Source organism: Henckelia pumila, chromosome 4 (genome assembly GCF_033568475.1).
Source record: "Henckelia pumila isolate YLH828 chromosome 4, ASM3356847v2, whole genome shotgun sequence".
NCBI lineage: Eukaryota > Viridiplantae > Streptophyta > Magnoliopsida > Lamiales > Gesneriaceae > Henckelia > Henckelia pumila.
The window spans coordinates 12,882,274-12,899,711 of record NC_133123.1 but is presented as its reverse complement, the minus strand read 5'-3'; the positions used below and the strand labels follow the sequence as shown (position 1 = coordinate 12,899,711).

The 17,438-nt window shown below is 33.6% G+C and overlaps 1 protein-coding gene across 1 annotated transcript; it reads left to right on the top strand.

Annotated features, from left to right (window-relative positions):
• Nucleotides 1–11,175: 11,175 nt before the first annotated feature.
• On the top strand, nucleotides 11,176–15,073 carry LOC140860496 (uncharacterized). Its single transcript, XM_073263506.1, has 2 exons — nucleotides 11,176–13,576; nucleotides 13,716–15,073. The coding sequence occupies exons 1-2, from the start codon at nucleotides 11,176–11,178 to the stop codon at nucleotides 15,071–15,073; spliced, it is 3,759 nt and encodes a 1,252-aa protein (XP_073119607.1).
• Nucleotides 15,074–17,438: the final 2,365 nt, after the last annotated feature.

The following is a 17,438-nucleotide window of genomic DNA, read 5'->3' as shown; positions in this document are numbered from 1 at the left end:
GCAAAGGTTATTGCTATCCCTCAACCGCTTTCAACGGTTTCGGTCGTGGCCAAACCAGTCCATACCAAAAAGTCTGCCAAGCGTCAACTGATCATCGAATCTGACTCTGAAGATGAATCACGTGAGAATGTTCCACTGATTCAAGCCTTCAGCAAGTCATCTCCTTCGGTCTCCAAAGCAGCTGTGTCATCCACGCCTGCAGGCGAGAAGAAGAGGCAGCACAAGAAGCTAAAGTCTCTTTCTGGACTTGCTCCTACCCTGCCAACGGTCGAGACTACCACCGTTGTTGCTTCTACTGCTCCTCGTCCTACAAAAGGTGTGATAATCCGGGAAGGTGCCTCATCAGCTCCTGAGGTCACTCTAGCTGATCCCAAAGATAAAGGGAAAGGTGTGATGATATACACACCCAAGGCTCAACCAGCAGCTACGATAGAACTAAATATGATCATCTCTCACGTGCTCCGTACTGTCAAGCGTCATCTACAACGTTTTGACAGATGGCATCACTCCCGCACTCACTTGACACTCGCTCAAATATTTCCTAAATGGAAATCTCTAAACGTCATTGAGCAGAAGATGCTTCTATTTGCTGATACTGAAGACATCGTGGAGGCTCTGGGAAGAAGACATCTCATAGACTTGAAGCTTCGAGGAAGCCTGCTATCACTGCTAATTAATGAGCGTGTCAAGAATTTCAAATCCAAGAGTCCTACCGCCGCCGATGACTTTGTGATTTTGACTGGACTACAGGATAGTCTACGTCAAATCACTCAACTACTTCAGCACTTCCAAGCTCTCAACAATGTCAAAACACCAGCTTCAGCAGCCTGTTTACAAGCTTATGTGCTGGAAGCACAAGTGATGATGAAAACCTTTCTCACTCAAGATCAGGGTGAAGAAGACGTCTATGCTCTCCCTTCTTCAGATGGGATTTTGACCGATCTCATCACTGCTGACCTCTTTCAATCATATGCTCTAAGATCGAATGTGGCAGCATCTTCATCGGTCGACCCCTCCTCAACCGCAGTCCAAGCAGTTACTCAACCGGAAGCAGTTGTGATTGCTCACTCCTCTCCCGTGACGACCGCTCACACTTCTCCCGGTCATTCACAAGATGTTTTAGAAGTGGTTGCACAAGAGATACCTGTCACCTCTGTGACAGAGGCTCCTTGCAGTAGTGAAGCAACAGTGCCCCCAACGGAGATATCAAGCACTATTGTATCACCTGCATCTCCAGAACAGCACGTGACTGATGCTGATCCAGCACTTCAACCGTCTCCATCTACTGAAAAGTTTATGGAAGATCTCATTATGGATGAACCAAGTGCTGATCCTGGTACTCCACCAACCATATTGGCTGCAGTCGAAACTATTACATCTCCAACTGTACCATTATTGGAAGGTCCATCGGGCAGCTCTCCAGCAAATTCACCCGCACCACATCATCGTGAGTCTAGCCCGGTTTCACCAAGAAATGACCCAGAAGGGCAAATGCTTCAGACTGATGATTCTTTAATTGAAGCCATGGCCGCAGCTCTAGATCATACCTTGATAAATCGGCTTCATGAGCTCATGCAAACGGTTAGGTCCTTCTCTCAAGACATAACAAACTCATCCTTATCGGTCGATAATTCACGCCAGACGATGATTCGGCATTTCGAGACCGTGTCTCGAGACCTTGCTCGTCTGTCCACAGAGATCACTAATCATCATCGCACTCAAATCAACACGCTCTCTACCGTCTCCGAACAAGTTATCCGATCCGAAAATCGCCTTCACAAGCAGTTGAATGATCGGATGGACACTATGCAAGCCACTCTACTTGCTCAAATCGATGCAAAAATAGACACTATGCAAGCCTGCATTGGCACTCAACTCACTGAGGTCATCCTTCGGCTCAACCAAGGTGATGCCAAAAAGGGGGAAGAAGAGCAACGTAGAGCAGCAGAGGCAAGAAGACGTGAAGAAGAGTCCAGAAGAAAAGAAGAAGCCGACAGAAGAAGAAGAGAAGGCGATAGGTCAGGAGGAGCCAGTTGGTTCAAAAGATGAACAACTTATCTCTTCTTTACTTATCGCAGCCGCATCTTATTTTTTTTCTGTAGGTGTAATAAAAATGCTTATTGTACTTAATGAAATTCATTCTCTCAATGAAGTTCATTTTAATGCTTTCATATTGTTCTTGGAGCACTTAAGTTTTGTCATCACCAAAAAGGGGGAAATTGTTGAATCCGATATTTTGGTGATAACAAACAACAACTCATTGTATAGGAATGTGCTGCCAACCATTGTATTTCAGAAATCTACTAAATCTATCTACCGGAAGCTTGTCAACCGCCTTTATCTCTCGACCGGTTGAAGTCACAAGCTTATCAACTGGTTATTCAAACCAGCAGAGGACAAATATCTCTACCGGTAGAATGCCAACTGCCTATCTAGATATCTCGAGACAAGTACCTGTGACAAGATGTTCTTTGCAGGATCCTTTATTAAAAGCAGAACCGGCGTTTCAGAAGATTTGTTGACTCCTGCAAATCAAGACAACAGGTTGTACCAAAATGGCAAAAACACAGAATGACTGCAGATAAAGCATTCGACCGTTTATTCCAGTTTTGGACCCTGGAAGTTGTCTGCAGTGTACGATCCTCATGCAGAATCATCAATGCATTTATGAGCATTAAATGTGCATTCAATGCAGCATCAGAACGTTCAAAATAAAGACGTTGATGATTGACCTATATAAAGGGAAGATTGCTCAAAAAGAGATACACAACGTGAACAACAACAAGTGATACGAGACAACGAAGAGAGACAAGCAACTCAGAAAAATTTCAATCACTTGAATAATATCAGAAGTCCTCATCTGATATACTTGAGCACACTTACAAGATCATTCATCTGCTGCTCAAATAAACCCTCGCCTACAGTTCACATATCTGATCGTCAAGGATCATCCTAGGGTTTTCAAGCCTCTCGACCGCTCTGCAGTCTGAGAAGCTCAACTCAACTATACTCAGTGTTGAAGAGACTTGAAGCTGCTCTGAAAGCTTCCACCAGTCTGATAAGAACTGAGAATCTTATCTGTGTAAATCTAGGAGTTTCGGATTAGGCATTGGATAAGTCCTAAGTCTGAAGTGGGTGTATTACAAGACGTTGTAATAACCAAAGTCTTCTAGTGAATTCCTTCCTAAGTGGAAGAAGGGGAGACGTAGAAGGATTAAGCCTTCGAACTTCCATAAAATCGTGCTTTAGCATTTACTGCCATTTATCTTACATCCTGCTCATACACTGCATTATAAACTTTGCATCACTAAAACCTCTGAACTATTTCCGCACTATTTAAGTTGTTCAAAACGTTTTAGAAGTTGAGAAAACTGATTAAGTGAACTAAACCTCACTTGATCATTTTAAAGAAGAAGAAGAAAAGTTTCAGAGTGTATTCACCCCCCCTCTACCCTCTGAACCGATCCCAACATAGTATAATGTAATAAAAATAAATAAAAAATGATAGTTAAAATAGTATTGGATTTGATTGATTGATTATAGTTTATTTGATTTGATTGATTAAATTTTATATAAAAATGTTAAATGACTATTTTGTCCTTTTAACAATAAATAAAATAAAAATTATATTATTTATAAAGGATAATATAGTAATTTAAATTCAATGATTTGATTGTTGTGAGATAAATAATTAATGATTTGATTGGTGTAAAATAAATAGTTAATATATGGATAAATAATATGATGAGAAGAACGTGAGATGTGATGAGATGAGTTATACATATATTAGTAATATGGTGAACAGAACAGTCGTAGAGACCAAGGACGAAATTAATTATTTTAGAGATGTTTTAATTTGCCAAATATTAAATTATAAAAAAAAAGTTAATTTATGCTGGAGTAAATTAATTCCATACTAAATTTGACCCGATATCAGAAATTTTAATTTGGAGACTCAAAAGTTCTCCTAACTCGCTACGGGTTTATTTCAACCTACATTTACAGGCATTACCCCCATGATAGATCTAAGGGTCCTCATTTATCAATATATGCGGGGTCCACTTAAAAATAATTAATCCCACATTTATTGGTAAATGTACACTGTTAGATCTATATCAAGACAGTGCCTATATAGATAGGATCTAACTTACTCTCGCTACGAAAAAAAAAATAAGGGAGAGAAAAAAAAAACTACTCTTATTTTTCAATAAGGGCGATTATCCTTGTACCTATTATCGTCTCACATATATAGGTAGTGTTTGTAACCTTTAAAAATAAGTGATTATGAATTTTTTTTATCATAAATTTGTTGAAAAAAATTCATAATCATTTATATTTAGAGATTGCAATTTGCAAAAACTACCATAATATCTCTCGATCCCTATCATGATTCATGAGTTTAGGGAGTTTAATTATTTAAAGAGAAATAAACAGAATCCAAAACAATTAATATTAAGTGAATATTTTCTGATATTAGCGTAGTGGCAATTAGCTAGTGGGGGCATGAGGGTTCGTTCGATCCTACCACAAGGGCAATGCCATAAATTATTTATATTTGGACATGTGTCCCATCTTTTTGTTTATTTTATAATATCTTATTTTTTGTTTATTTTTGATCCCATGAACCAATTGCAAATCCATTTCTCAATTTTGAACCATCATTTTCAATTTTGACAACAATTTAGTGATATTTCATAAGCTACTTTCGTAAGTTACAAACCATGAAGTATGCATCTTAACTTTTAAATTGGAAAATACTCAAATATTCGTATTTAAAAAAAACATAAAGATATAAAAATCTAAAGGATAATTTTAATTTAAAATAGTCTAAATGATAATTTAGTTTCAAATAAAACAATTAAGATATACAAATCTAAAATATATTTTTAGTTTAAAATAATTTTATATTTAAATCTTGCGTGTGAAATTATAAAATTAAATAGTAAAATTGTATCTATAAATTAATTTTTTTTAATAATTTTCGTGACTAGTTGAAAAATTTTCACTTTGTTACTAATTTCTTGTTTTACAGAAAACATCATATGTCCAATTCCTATTATATTTTTAGTATTTATTGTAAAAAATTTCACTTCACTTAATTAAGAATAATAATATTATAAATATATTAATAAAAAATTGATATACTAATTGAACTATAAACTAATATTTAATTTTTCCTAAGATAAATTCATAATTTAATTATTTATGTTAAACGAATTAATCATTCATTTATACATTCATTAAACTATTATCATGTTAAAAAAACTTATCAAAAAAAAATATGAACTAATTTAACCAATTTAATATTTAAGATACATAGTTTGTAGCTCAATAAAAAAAAAAGTTTAAATTGTTGTCAAAATTGAAATGATGGTTCAAATTAGAAGTAAATTTGCAAGTGAGTCAAAGAAGAAAAAAGAATAAAAAAATATAAAATAAACTAAAAGTAGGACACATATCCAAATATAAATGACTTGGGGCATTGCTCTTGTGGTAGAATCGAACAAATCGGACATGAGGCCAATTCGAAGAAATCATACTAGTAGTCTTGTCTATGATACCCCATTCGGGCAGTGCCCGAATGGGGATCAAGGACCCAATTTTTTTTGCAATTGAGATGTTTATGTGAACATCTTAAATGTAAAAAATTTTGGCTTTTGGATGAAGCACATAGACACTGCTCATGTGCTAACATAGACATACCTCATACTAGTGAACACTGTAAATTAATAATGTTGGGACTATTGATTATTAATTTATAAAGGCAATTCATCGTTAAATTAATAATTTATTATTTTAAAAAGTAAATTTTTGATCTAACTAATGTATAGTAATTAAGTAATTAAAATTTTATGTACCACTATAAGTTGCAATATTTACTAAAAAAATGTTTACATATTAGGCAGGTGGATTTTATGTACCACTATAAATGTAAAGTTTAGAAAAATTACATGATTTAGTGCAATTGAAAATACCATTTATTATGAAGTTGATTTTGACTATACAGTATATTTGAAATCAATTAAGCGAAAAGAAGCATTCATAAATAAAACAACTCTTTAAGTAAAAAAATTAAAGATGAAATTCAAGTATAATCGTATCTCAATTAGATTTGAATTTCAAGAAAAACAAATAACAATAAAATCACATATTAGTAACTTCTAATATCTATATTTTGTAATTTTATAGGATTATTAATTTATGATATTGGTGTTATTGACGGCACCATATATTTATATAAAGGTCTTCCATAAATTTATTATCTTATTAATTTATCTAAATGATTGATTTAATTAACCAAAAAATCCGCGCCTGGAAAAAAGTATTATTTTAGATAAATTATTAATTTATCGAGTATGAGGGAAAGCACTTTTATCATGTCATTTGAGTGAGAGATTAGCTTAGTGCAAGTTCTAGGTAAGCAAACTCTAATTTAGAGATGTTTAGCTGTATATTTTTTTTGTGTGTGTGATGTAAAAGTACTACTATACCCTCAAGTTTTTAAAATTAAAATTATACACATAAAATGAAGCCAATGATCTAGAAGTCAAAATTTAGTGTTTCATGTGTCAATTAAAAAGTGTCTTCGTAATCGAATGAGAGACAAATATCCAAATGATAATCAATTACTTATATTGTAGCTTGTCTGTGTCGATTTTATATGTAATGTTTCTCTTCTTCTTTTTTTTTTTTTTTTTTTTTCTCTTGGGTCTTAAATATATAAGATTATATTATATTTAGCAATATTGTTTATATTCTTATTAATATATTCCTATTAACTAAGTTTTGAAAAATGTCATATCATTTTTTTGAATGAATTAAATAGCGATAGATTACGAAGTTTGTATGTAAATTTGTCTTCTCAATAATTTTTTTTAATCTATATAAAAAAACAAGTATATAATTGAAATGAAAGACTTCTTTTCTTTTTTTAAAAAAAAACTTTGGTTCTTTTCCCCTCTCGACAAAATTTATGGATTCATCCTTGTTTACATATATGCGTGAGTTTAGAATTTGGCACGGTATATAAGATTTTGTTTTTACAAACTAACTTAAAATAAATAAAATTACTTAAAGTGATAAAATATTTGGCTTTGGTACCAACCAGCCATTGTTTATTTTGGAAATGATTGATCTGCGTAGTTTATAATTAATATCTTTTGATTGTATTTTTGGAAATGGTTACCTGCAGGCATGTGAAATGGTTGTAAAGAGGTAGTGTATACACACATCTATGTTATATAAATATCTATGATATATATATATATATAAAGTTTTGCTATGTTGTCTACCAACTGTGTCAATTTTTGTGCCCACCATGTATAAAACACTCAACTATTATACATGGTGGGCACAAAAATTGACACGGTTGGTGGGCAGCATAATAAAACTATATATATATATATATGTGTGTGTGTGTGTGTGTGAGACATTAAATTATCACAAAAACTCTTATGAGATGAAGGTCAATTTTTTGATAAGGATCTCCTATTTCGATCATCTATAAAATATTATTTTTTTATCTCAAAAGTATTAATTTCGTTGTAAATATGAGCAAGTTGACTCATTTTACGGATAAAGATTCGTAAAACCATCTCACTCCAACTTATTAATTTATCAAGCGTTTGAATCCAGTTTGGTACTACTTTTGTATATCTATTACTTTTAACTATGTAAAAGAAAGAAAAAAATTGGCTAAAGGAAAGAACAAGATAATAATTGGCATTTTAGGCAAATAAATAAAATGTAGAGGCTAATTCTTCGTTGGGTTATTCTATTCTAATTTTTTTTTTTGAAGGAGGAATTGTCTCTTAAAAATAGATTCATTTTATTTTCTCGTTATTTATTTATTTGTCAAGATATTTGCCCAAGCAACGTTGTAGGAATTAGGACCAAGTCTTCCCCAATTTAACACTAAACCATAAATAACTTAAATATTTTAAATCATGCAACAATCGAACATCATATTTCAATTACTTTCCTTGTAAGGGTGAGATATTATTGCTCCCAAAAAACAATTACACAATTTGTTTGTAAAAAATATTTGTGTTTGCGTTATCGTTTTTTAAATATTTTGACAATAAATGTATAATAATTTCACATGCCCTTGTTATAATTGAACGTATTGAAAAATAAGTCGAAGAATTGTTTTAAAGAAGTAGAATGTTGTTTGGTACAATGTCACATGAAGCAACGTTGTCAACAATGACTTTTAACCTTAGCGATGGTAGTGGATTAGAAGTGTCTTTCTTTTTTGAACAACTTGGTGCGCATAAAATTAATTTTTTTTTTTTTTTTTTTGTAGTGGGTTCCTTAAGGAAGATAAGCACGCTTTTGCCATTTAAAAATGGTCCATATATTAATAATAATAATAATAATAATAGCGTGCCATTTAAAAATGGTCCATATATTAATAATAATAATAATAATAAAGTTCTAAATAAGACAAAACTTTATTCAGTTTCTAATTGCTACCGTCCCACTTCAATTAAATAATGCAAAATCAATATCATCATTGGGCAATTCGTTTATTTATTTAGTTTCATTCTATATCAATTTTTTATGGGCCATGACAAGAGATGTTTATATATATATATATATATATATATATATATATATATATATATATACACGTACATTATTATGAGTTCGTTTAACGATTTTATTCAGTAACACAGATTTTTGACATACGTAGAAAAAATTATTATTATTTCTATATATTATTATTCGCTGGATGTCAAACAATTTCGTCCTTGTATTGGTTTCGGGGTAAATATAAATGTAGCTTAAAAAAAGTTTCGACATTATTCAAAAAAATATATACCTGATCAATCCTAATTTTCATCAAGGATATATATATATAAAATTTTGATACCCTGCACCCTTTGCAGGGTAACATGGGCACCGCCTACGTGGCGGTTCATGATTGGTCAACCATTTTTTTGTATATTATGATACAAAAATGATACTCTGCACACCCTTACTCTGCATATCTGTGGGCGTCTGTCAACGTGGCACGCTCAGAACCACACAAATATATATATATATATATATATATATATATATATATATATATTATTGTTTGTGTATCATAATTCATAATTGGTAATTCATACATTGCTTGAATATCCTGTTAAAAAATAAAGTGTAGATCTTGATGTGAAATGATATACAAACCATCGGTTAGGTTCTAATTTCAGGTAGTAATTTCACTATTTCGAGATCTTAATTAAATACATCGGCGGACCCTACATAAGCCCGGGGTGGCCAGCTAGTTGCCCACACCGGGCCCAAAAAATGAGAGTATATATATGTATATATATTGCATAAATATACATGTAGTTTTGTTTTTATATCCAAAATTTTAATTTTTTATATGGTATTATTATATGTTTAGTTGTCTATATTGGATCCAAAAAAATAATTTTTTCCTCTTATAATTATTACCCCGAAATTTTAGGCTCAATTATTTACGTGTAATTACTATATATGTATACATTTTATAACCTTTTGTATGATATTTTTTTTCTTACGAGTCATAAACGTCAAACAATTTGATTAACAATCATTTTGATTTGTTTCATCTTCCACATTATCTACAAATCCAAAATTTTACCAAATTTTAAGTTCATTTTTCTTTCAATGTTTATGGATTATTCAATTGTTTAAGAAATTTGTGCCTTTTTTTTGCAATCGGGGATGATATCATTCTTATTTTTCGAATGTAGATTTTATATCTTCTATCAGATTTTTTTTATTTCGGATTCCGTAGGCGATATTTTTCGTCATTGTTCCAATGTTTTCCACTAATTAACACCTGTTGCTAGCTATGCGTAGCTTATGTTCGAAACTTATAACACATTATTTCTAGCTGTTGATTAATCAATATCCTTTTTTATTTTATTAATTATAATATATTATTGCTTACAATAAACTCAAATTATAACTCCGCCCCTGCCTAAATATATATGTTCACCTTAGTGAAAGTTGCAGTTACTCGGTAGCAATAGATTCGAATTGACGCTAAAAATTTTAAGAGTCGTGTTATTTTATAATCCATCATGTTGAATGCATTCCATTTTAACGACAAAATTTTATGCATATATATATATATATAATATATAAAACGGAATGTACAAAACATAGCTAAATTTTAAAAAATAAAATATAATTAGATCAATACGTTACCTGTATTGAATCACAAAAACTTATGTGAGACAGTTTCATGAATCAATTTTATAAGACGAGTTTTTTATTTGGATCAATCTTAAAAAATTATTACCTTTTAAGCTAAAAATATAAATTTTTATTATAAATATGGATTTAATTGACTGGTCTCCCATATATTTCATAAAAAAAACCCTATCTTTCGGTGAAACCGGTCTCACGAAAAACCTCTCGAATTCATCCCGCTATCATGTTTGAAGCGAATAATATATGTATGGGGATTTGAAGCTTAACCAAATTGTACGGTATATATAAACGACCCATCACATTGTCCATGGGCCTTATCATTATAAAGCATTAAAATTTCATTATTGGGCCCCTAATAGAATTTGGTTTTAGGTCTTCTAAATATACTAGCTCCCAGCCTCTTTGTGTGTTCTTTACAACCTGATTAATTATTGATTCTTAAAATATTACACGAATTTATTCAATAATATTACCAGTTTACTGTCAAAAAAATATGTTGATATTGCTGAGAAATTCCATAAATATTTTCGTCATCAGATTTCAATTGTTGTCCAAGCACTTAAAAAGTAGCATTCCGATTGATTGGCGAATTTGAAATGATGTGTTCAAAATTCTTTGATTTATTTCGGTCGAATTAAATTTGATTGAATTTTAAATTTAGCTCTTTAAAATCAAATCCGTTATCTAAATCTAATTTTTACCTTCACTGGTACATTTGTCAAACATTCTTTTTGAATTATAACATCTCTTCAGTTTTTCTTTTTTAAATTTAAAAAATGGCCTTCAAATATACAAAAAAAACAAAGATCAAACAAATAATAAAAATTTAGAAGATTATATTTTAAATTAGTGGTCAAAGAGAGGGAAACTAAATGAGCATGCTCCGAAATCTTGGGCATTACGTCCAAGTTCAAGCCAATTTTGGTTTTTCTTATGGAAATTAAAACCTCTCGTAGCAAAGTAGAAAATCTTAAGCGTAAGATGGATTTTGAAGGTCTTTTTTATGTCCCTGGTCTCAACAATGGCGGGGGACTGGCTTTACTTTGGAAGCATAAGCATATGGCTAAATTATTAGCCTTCTCTTCTAATTTTATTGATGTAGAAGTCACCATCCCGGGAATGGTGGCTTGGCGTTTGACGGGGTTTTATGGGTTTCCTGAACGTAGTAGACGGTCTCAATCTTGGAATATGCTGCGTGTGCTTTCTCAAAGGTCTGCTTTGCCTTGGTGTTGTATTGGAGATTTTAATGACCTCTTGTGTCATTCAGAGAAAAGAGGTAGAATTCCCCACCCTATTAACCTTATCAACGGTTTTCGGGAAGCAGTGAATGATAGTGGTTTGATCGACTTGGGAATGAAAGGCCACTGGTTCACCTGGGAAAGGAGTAGGGGCTCTGATATGTTTGTTGAAGAAAGGCTTGACAGGGCTATGGCCAATTCTTCGTGGATGAACGCTTTTAAAACGGCTGAGGTTAGCAACCTGGAGGTTATCTCTTCAGACCATAGTGCTATTTTCTTGAACATTGATTCCAAAATAATTGCGAGGAAAAGACGTTTTCGCTTTGAAAACGCTTGGCTTCTTGAATCAGAATGTAAGGCGGTGGTTCATCATAGTTGGAAGATTTGTGAAGGAGGAGATATTCAACATCGAATAGCTTCATGTGGTAATCATTTGCAAATTTGGGGTGATAAAGTGAAATTTCGTTTCAAAAAGGCCATCTCTCATTGTAGAGATCAACTTCGTTTTTTTAAGCGTAGCCGATGTGTTTTGAATGATGATCGTATCGATGAAATCAAACGAAAACTCTCTTCGTTGTTGGCCCAAGAAGAGATATTCTGGAAACAGAGAGCTAAAATCTTTTGGCTTCAAGCTGGTGATAATAATTCAAAGCTTTTCCATAATTACGCATCCTCTCGCAAAAGGAAAAATATGATTATGGAACTCAAAGATCATCTCGGGAACTCTTGTTACTGGGGCCAAGGTATGGAAAAGCTTATATTTCATTATTTTCAGAACTTATATTCCTCCAATGGTTGCTTTGATGAACATATTATATCCCAAGTTCTGAGTCGGATAGATGATCAACAAAACCACATGCTTACTCGACCTTATGAAGAGCATGAAGTGTTATCGGCTTTAAGCTCAATGCACAAGGATAAATCTCCTGGTCCAGATGGCATGAACCCCGGGTTTTATCAAAATTTTTGGGACATCACGGGGTCTCATGTTACAGCAGCATGCTTAGACTTTTTAAACCAGGGCTATCTGCCTGACGGTATCAACGATACTTCTATTGTTCTTATTCCAAAGAAGAACCGTCCGGAATATCCTTCTGATCTTCGCCCCATTTCTTTGTGCAATGTTATTTATAAGTTGGTGGCTAAGGTGATAGCTAACCGACTAAAGGGAGTGCTCAACTCGATCATCTCTCACTCCCAAAGTGCTTTTATTCCAGGAAGACATATTACTGATAATGTTCTCATTGCCTTTGAAATAGGCCATTATCTAAAGCGAAAATCTCAAGGCAAGAGAGGTGTGGCAGCTCTTAAACTAGATATGTCGAAGGCTTTTGATCGTGTTGAATGGCCTTTCCTAAAACATATGCTTCTTCGTTTGGGCTTTCACAGTCAATGGGTGGAGTTAGTCATGAAGTGTGTCTCATCTGTGCGTTATACAGTGGTTCACAATGGCCACGAGGTTGGGCCAATCATCCCGCAGCGTGGTCTTTTTCAAGGGGATCCACTCTCTCCTTATCTTTTCCTGATCTGTATGGAAGGGCTTTCATCTCTATTACAGGCAGAATCGAGGAGAGGTAGCATTCATGGTATTCAAGTGGCTCGTAATGCCCCTAAAATTTCTCATCTTTTCTTTGCTGATGACAGCTACTTATTCTTCAATGCTACTTCAGATGAATGTGCCAATGTCAAACGCTGTCTCAGGATATATGAGAAGGCTTCTGGACAAACGGTCAACTTTGATAAATCCTCTATTACTTTCAGTCCAAATCTGCCTAATGAACAGAAGCACTTAATGTGCGAAATTCTTGGGGTGAGGTATACTACAGATCATGGACATTATCTGGGACTTCCGTCAGTGATAGGCCGTAACAAAACGGAAATCTTTGCATTTTTGAAGGAGAAAGCTTGGAAGCGTATGACTGGGTGGAAAAATAAATGGTTGTCCCGAGCAGGTAAGGAGATCCTTCTCAAGTCAGTAGTTCAAGCTCTGCCCACTTATGTTATGAGTGTGTTCCTTCTTCCCCAAATGCTCTGTTCTGAGCTAGAACGCATGATGAACTCCTTCTGGTGGGGCAAAACTGGGCAAAGCAGAGGAGGGATGAAATGGCTAAGATGGGAAAAACTTTCGAAGCATAAGGCTGAAGGTGGATTGGGCTTTCGCAATATCCATGATTATAATTTGGCTCTTTTATCGAAACAAAGCTGGAAGCTCGTCACTGATCAAAACTCTTTAGTGGCTCAAATCTTTCGCTCGTTACTATCCTTCATCGAATTTCTTGGAAGCTAAGATTGGGTCCAATCCCAGCTATGTGTGGCGGAGCTTATTAGCCACTCAAGATCTTATTCGTCATGGTGCTAGACGTCGTATCGGTTCTGGTGAGCAGACTCTTATTTGGGGCACCCCTTGGCTTCCTGACTCGAGCAACCCTTTCATTGTTTCTGCTTGTCCTCCAGAGTTGCAGCAACAAAAAATTCGCTCTTTGAGGACTTCACAAGTAGGCGGCTGGGATATGGACATTTTGAATGATCTATTCGAGGAGCGCGATAAGTTACTAATCCAGTCAACTCCTTTGAGCAAAAATCATATTGAAGACAGGTGGAATTGGGGGCTCGATAGCAAAGGTTGTTATACTGTGAAAAGTGGATATAAATTGTTGTCTTCCTTTCAAAGAACAGATCCTGATAGCAATGAAATAAATTGGCTTCTTGTTTGGAGACTCAAGATTCCACCCAAAGTCCGCAACTTTATTTGGAGAACATTATCTCGATGCTTACCAACAAAGACAGCTCTGAGAGGTAGAAGGATTGATGTTCAAGAATGGTGTCCCTTCTGTAATCATGATCCCGAATCTGATATCCATGTGCTTGTCCGATGTTCTTTTGCCCGCAATGTTTGGTGCCTCACGTCTATTGGGAGCTTGGTTAATGCAGCAACTTCTTTCAGAGACTGGTGGACCTTTTTATCTACAAATCATTCTTCTTCTGACATTGAAAGTGCAGCCATGATTTTGTGGAACATTTGGAATGCAAGGAATGATGTGGTCTGGAACGGGTTTTCAAAATCTCCAACACTAGTCTATCAATCTGCTGTTGAAGTCCATCATCAATGGTTGCTAGCTAATCAAAGTATTGGTTCCTCACCATCTGCTTCTCTTCGGCAACCCAATTCTTCTTGGACTAAGCCTCCTATCAATTTTGTAAAATGCAACGTAGATGCTGCTGTCTTCAAGGACCCTCCTCGTATGGGTTATGGGTGTATCATTCGTGATTCTTCTGGAGTTGTCATCAAAGCTATTTGTGGTTGTTTTCCTGGAATTTTCACATCGATCATGGCTGAAGCAATGAGTATTCGTGAGGCTCTCAGTTGGTTGAAAGAGCTAAATATTTCCAATGTAATCGTCGAATCGGATGCGCTCTTAGTCGTTAATGCTTTCCATTCTTCGGCGATAGATGTTTCTGGCGTGGGTTTATTAATGGAAGATTGTAGGTTCCTTGCGTCAGAACTACTCTCTTGTTCGTTATCTTTTGTTTATAGGTCAGCGAATCAGGCGGCTCATAGGCTAGCAAGGTCGGCCAGATCTTTGTCTGACAGTGTAAGACAGGTTCTTAACTTGTCTTCTGATGTATTTGTTCCTCTTTGATTGAATGGATCTTTTGCCTTCGAAAAAAAAAAAATGAGCATGCTCCGAGTGCTTATGGAGGTGAAAGCTCAATTCCTGATCGTGATCTTGAAAAAGCACGAGAATGATAGATATATAATTTGACGTGCGTTATTCATTGAACATATACAAAGTTGACTTTCAATAAAGCTTGTTAAATATATATGCTGCGCATGTCAAGCATCTCTCTATTGATCAAGTAATATTGGAGTTAAAAATGAAAAAAAATCCCGAATTTCCTTTTTAATATCCTCTCGATCCCGACTTGTTAGATGTATTTGTAAGACACTATTTTGACATACATCTAACGTTTGACATTTATCAATATACGAGAGATCCACCATTTTTTAGTAGACCCCACATGCATTAATAAATGATCACCCTTAGATCTATCATGAGGTAGTGCCCTCATAGATATCATGAAATATTTCATCCATGCATCCCCCACTCCAAAGCCACACACACACACAGACATATATAGGACTTTTCAGCTGTCCAACAATATTTTCCCACCTCGTTTCCGACAACTAAAACCCGGTATCGGGTTTTAGTTGTTTTTTTTTTATTTTTTGCATAACTAAAACACGGTACCGGGTTTTAGTGGTTGGGGACGAGTTGTATATTATTGGTTGGACAACTGAAAATTTCTATATATATATTTTTATGGTGCCCAACACTATATGCCCACTTCATGCCCACCATGTACAAGTGTTGGGCACCATAAAAGAATACTATATATATATATATATATATATATATATATATATATACGATGCAACCTTGAGTTGACTGCATAATTATAAGTGGTGAATAATTAGATTCTGATTAATCTTCGCCCGGCAAAGTGCTAAAATAATCACACCTCATCGGCTAACATACATCAAGAAATATCGAAACTGAACTTGCCAGTACTAAAAAAAAAAGAAACTGAATTTGCCATCACAGTGCTGTATGGTCCATGGTTGGACCGAGCTGGCTACATGCGATTTATATTAGCTAACTGTAGACAGAGCCGTTAATTTGAGTTGATTCCCTCAAATTGGCATGTCCGCCGTATTAAATCGTATAATTTAAGTGGGTTGAGTTGAAATTTTTACAACCCAATAAAAAACAAGTCAACTTGCGTGCAGGGGCGTAGTCAAAAAATTTTAATATGGTAGGCAAATTTTTTTTCAAAATGCAGCACATTATATTTGATTATGGTTAATAAATATTAAATATACTAAATAGCACAATCTCAGTAAAATATAAAGATTTTTTATGCATGTGAAATTTGAGCTTATTACATCTTATATTAAATATATTTTTGCCAAGTAAATAACTCCAAAACCATTTTAACACTTATAAATTTTAAAATTTATAATTTAAATAAATAATATTTAAAAATAAAATATGATTAACTTATTTCGGATATGAAATAAGATACCAATTTAATTTATTCAAAACAATCACAACTCAAAAATTGGCTCTTCGTTTGACAAATTAACTTAAAATTTATATCACAAAATGCAACGTGACAATTTTTATTTGTGTATATTAAAACAAAAGCAACAAATAGTTGTTAAATCGAAATAAATACAATAAAATTAGGAAGAAAGAGGTGTTGGGTTAGAGAGCCGAGCAACTTTCATTTATGTATTTTTTTTTTAAAAAAAAACTTTCATTTATGTATATAAAAATAAATCAAGGGATTAAGTTGATTTATTAGACAAAATATTTTAATATAATTAGAGCTTAAGTAATAAAAAATTTGAGCCAAAAAATTCTGCTGGGCAAGAACCCACCTTTGCCCCTACATACCTCCGCCCTTGCCCGCGTGGGTCACGGACCCAGGCGACCCAACCCGAGGCGAGCTTGGGTTGGCCTGTGGGATTGTTGCGCACGCGCCCCTCATGCGACTGGACAAAGATTTTGACATTTTTTTTTGCACCAAATACCCCTGTTAAATATTAAAAATGCATATTTGACCCCTGTGAAAATAATTTTTAAATCTATTCAACCCATAATACACAATTTTTATTAAAATCCAATTATAAAAAATTTAGCAAACATTTTTTGTTTTATTAATTTTATTTTTAATTTTAAATTTATTATGATTATATAATTGTTTTCTAAAAAATATTATTATTTTATCTTATTATAATTATTTTATTAAACTTTCATCTTGTTTCCAACTTCTCCATTAAAAATGCATTCATAAACGAGATTTAAATACCTAAAAGTACCAAAATATTAATTCAAAATGATAAGTGCATGATAAGTACCAAAATTTTTTAATTATAATTTTTTTTTATTTTAAATTTATAATTTTTAATTAATTTATTTCTAAAAAAATTATTACTTTATC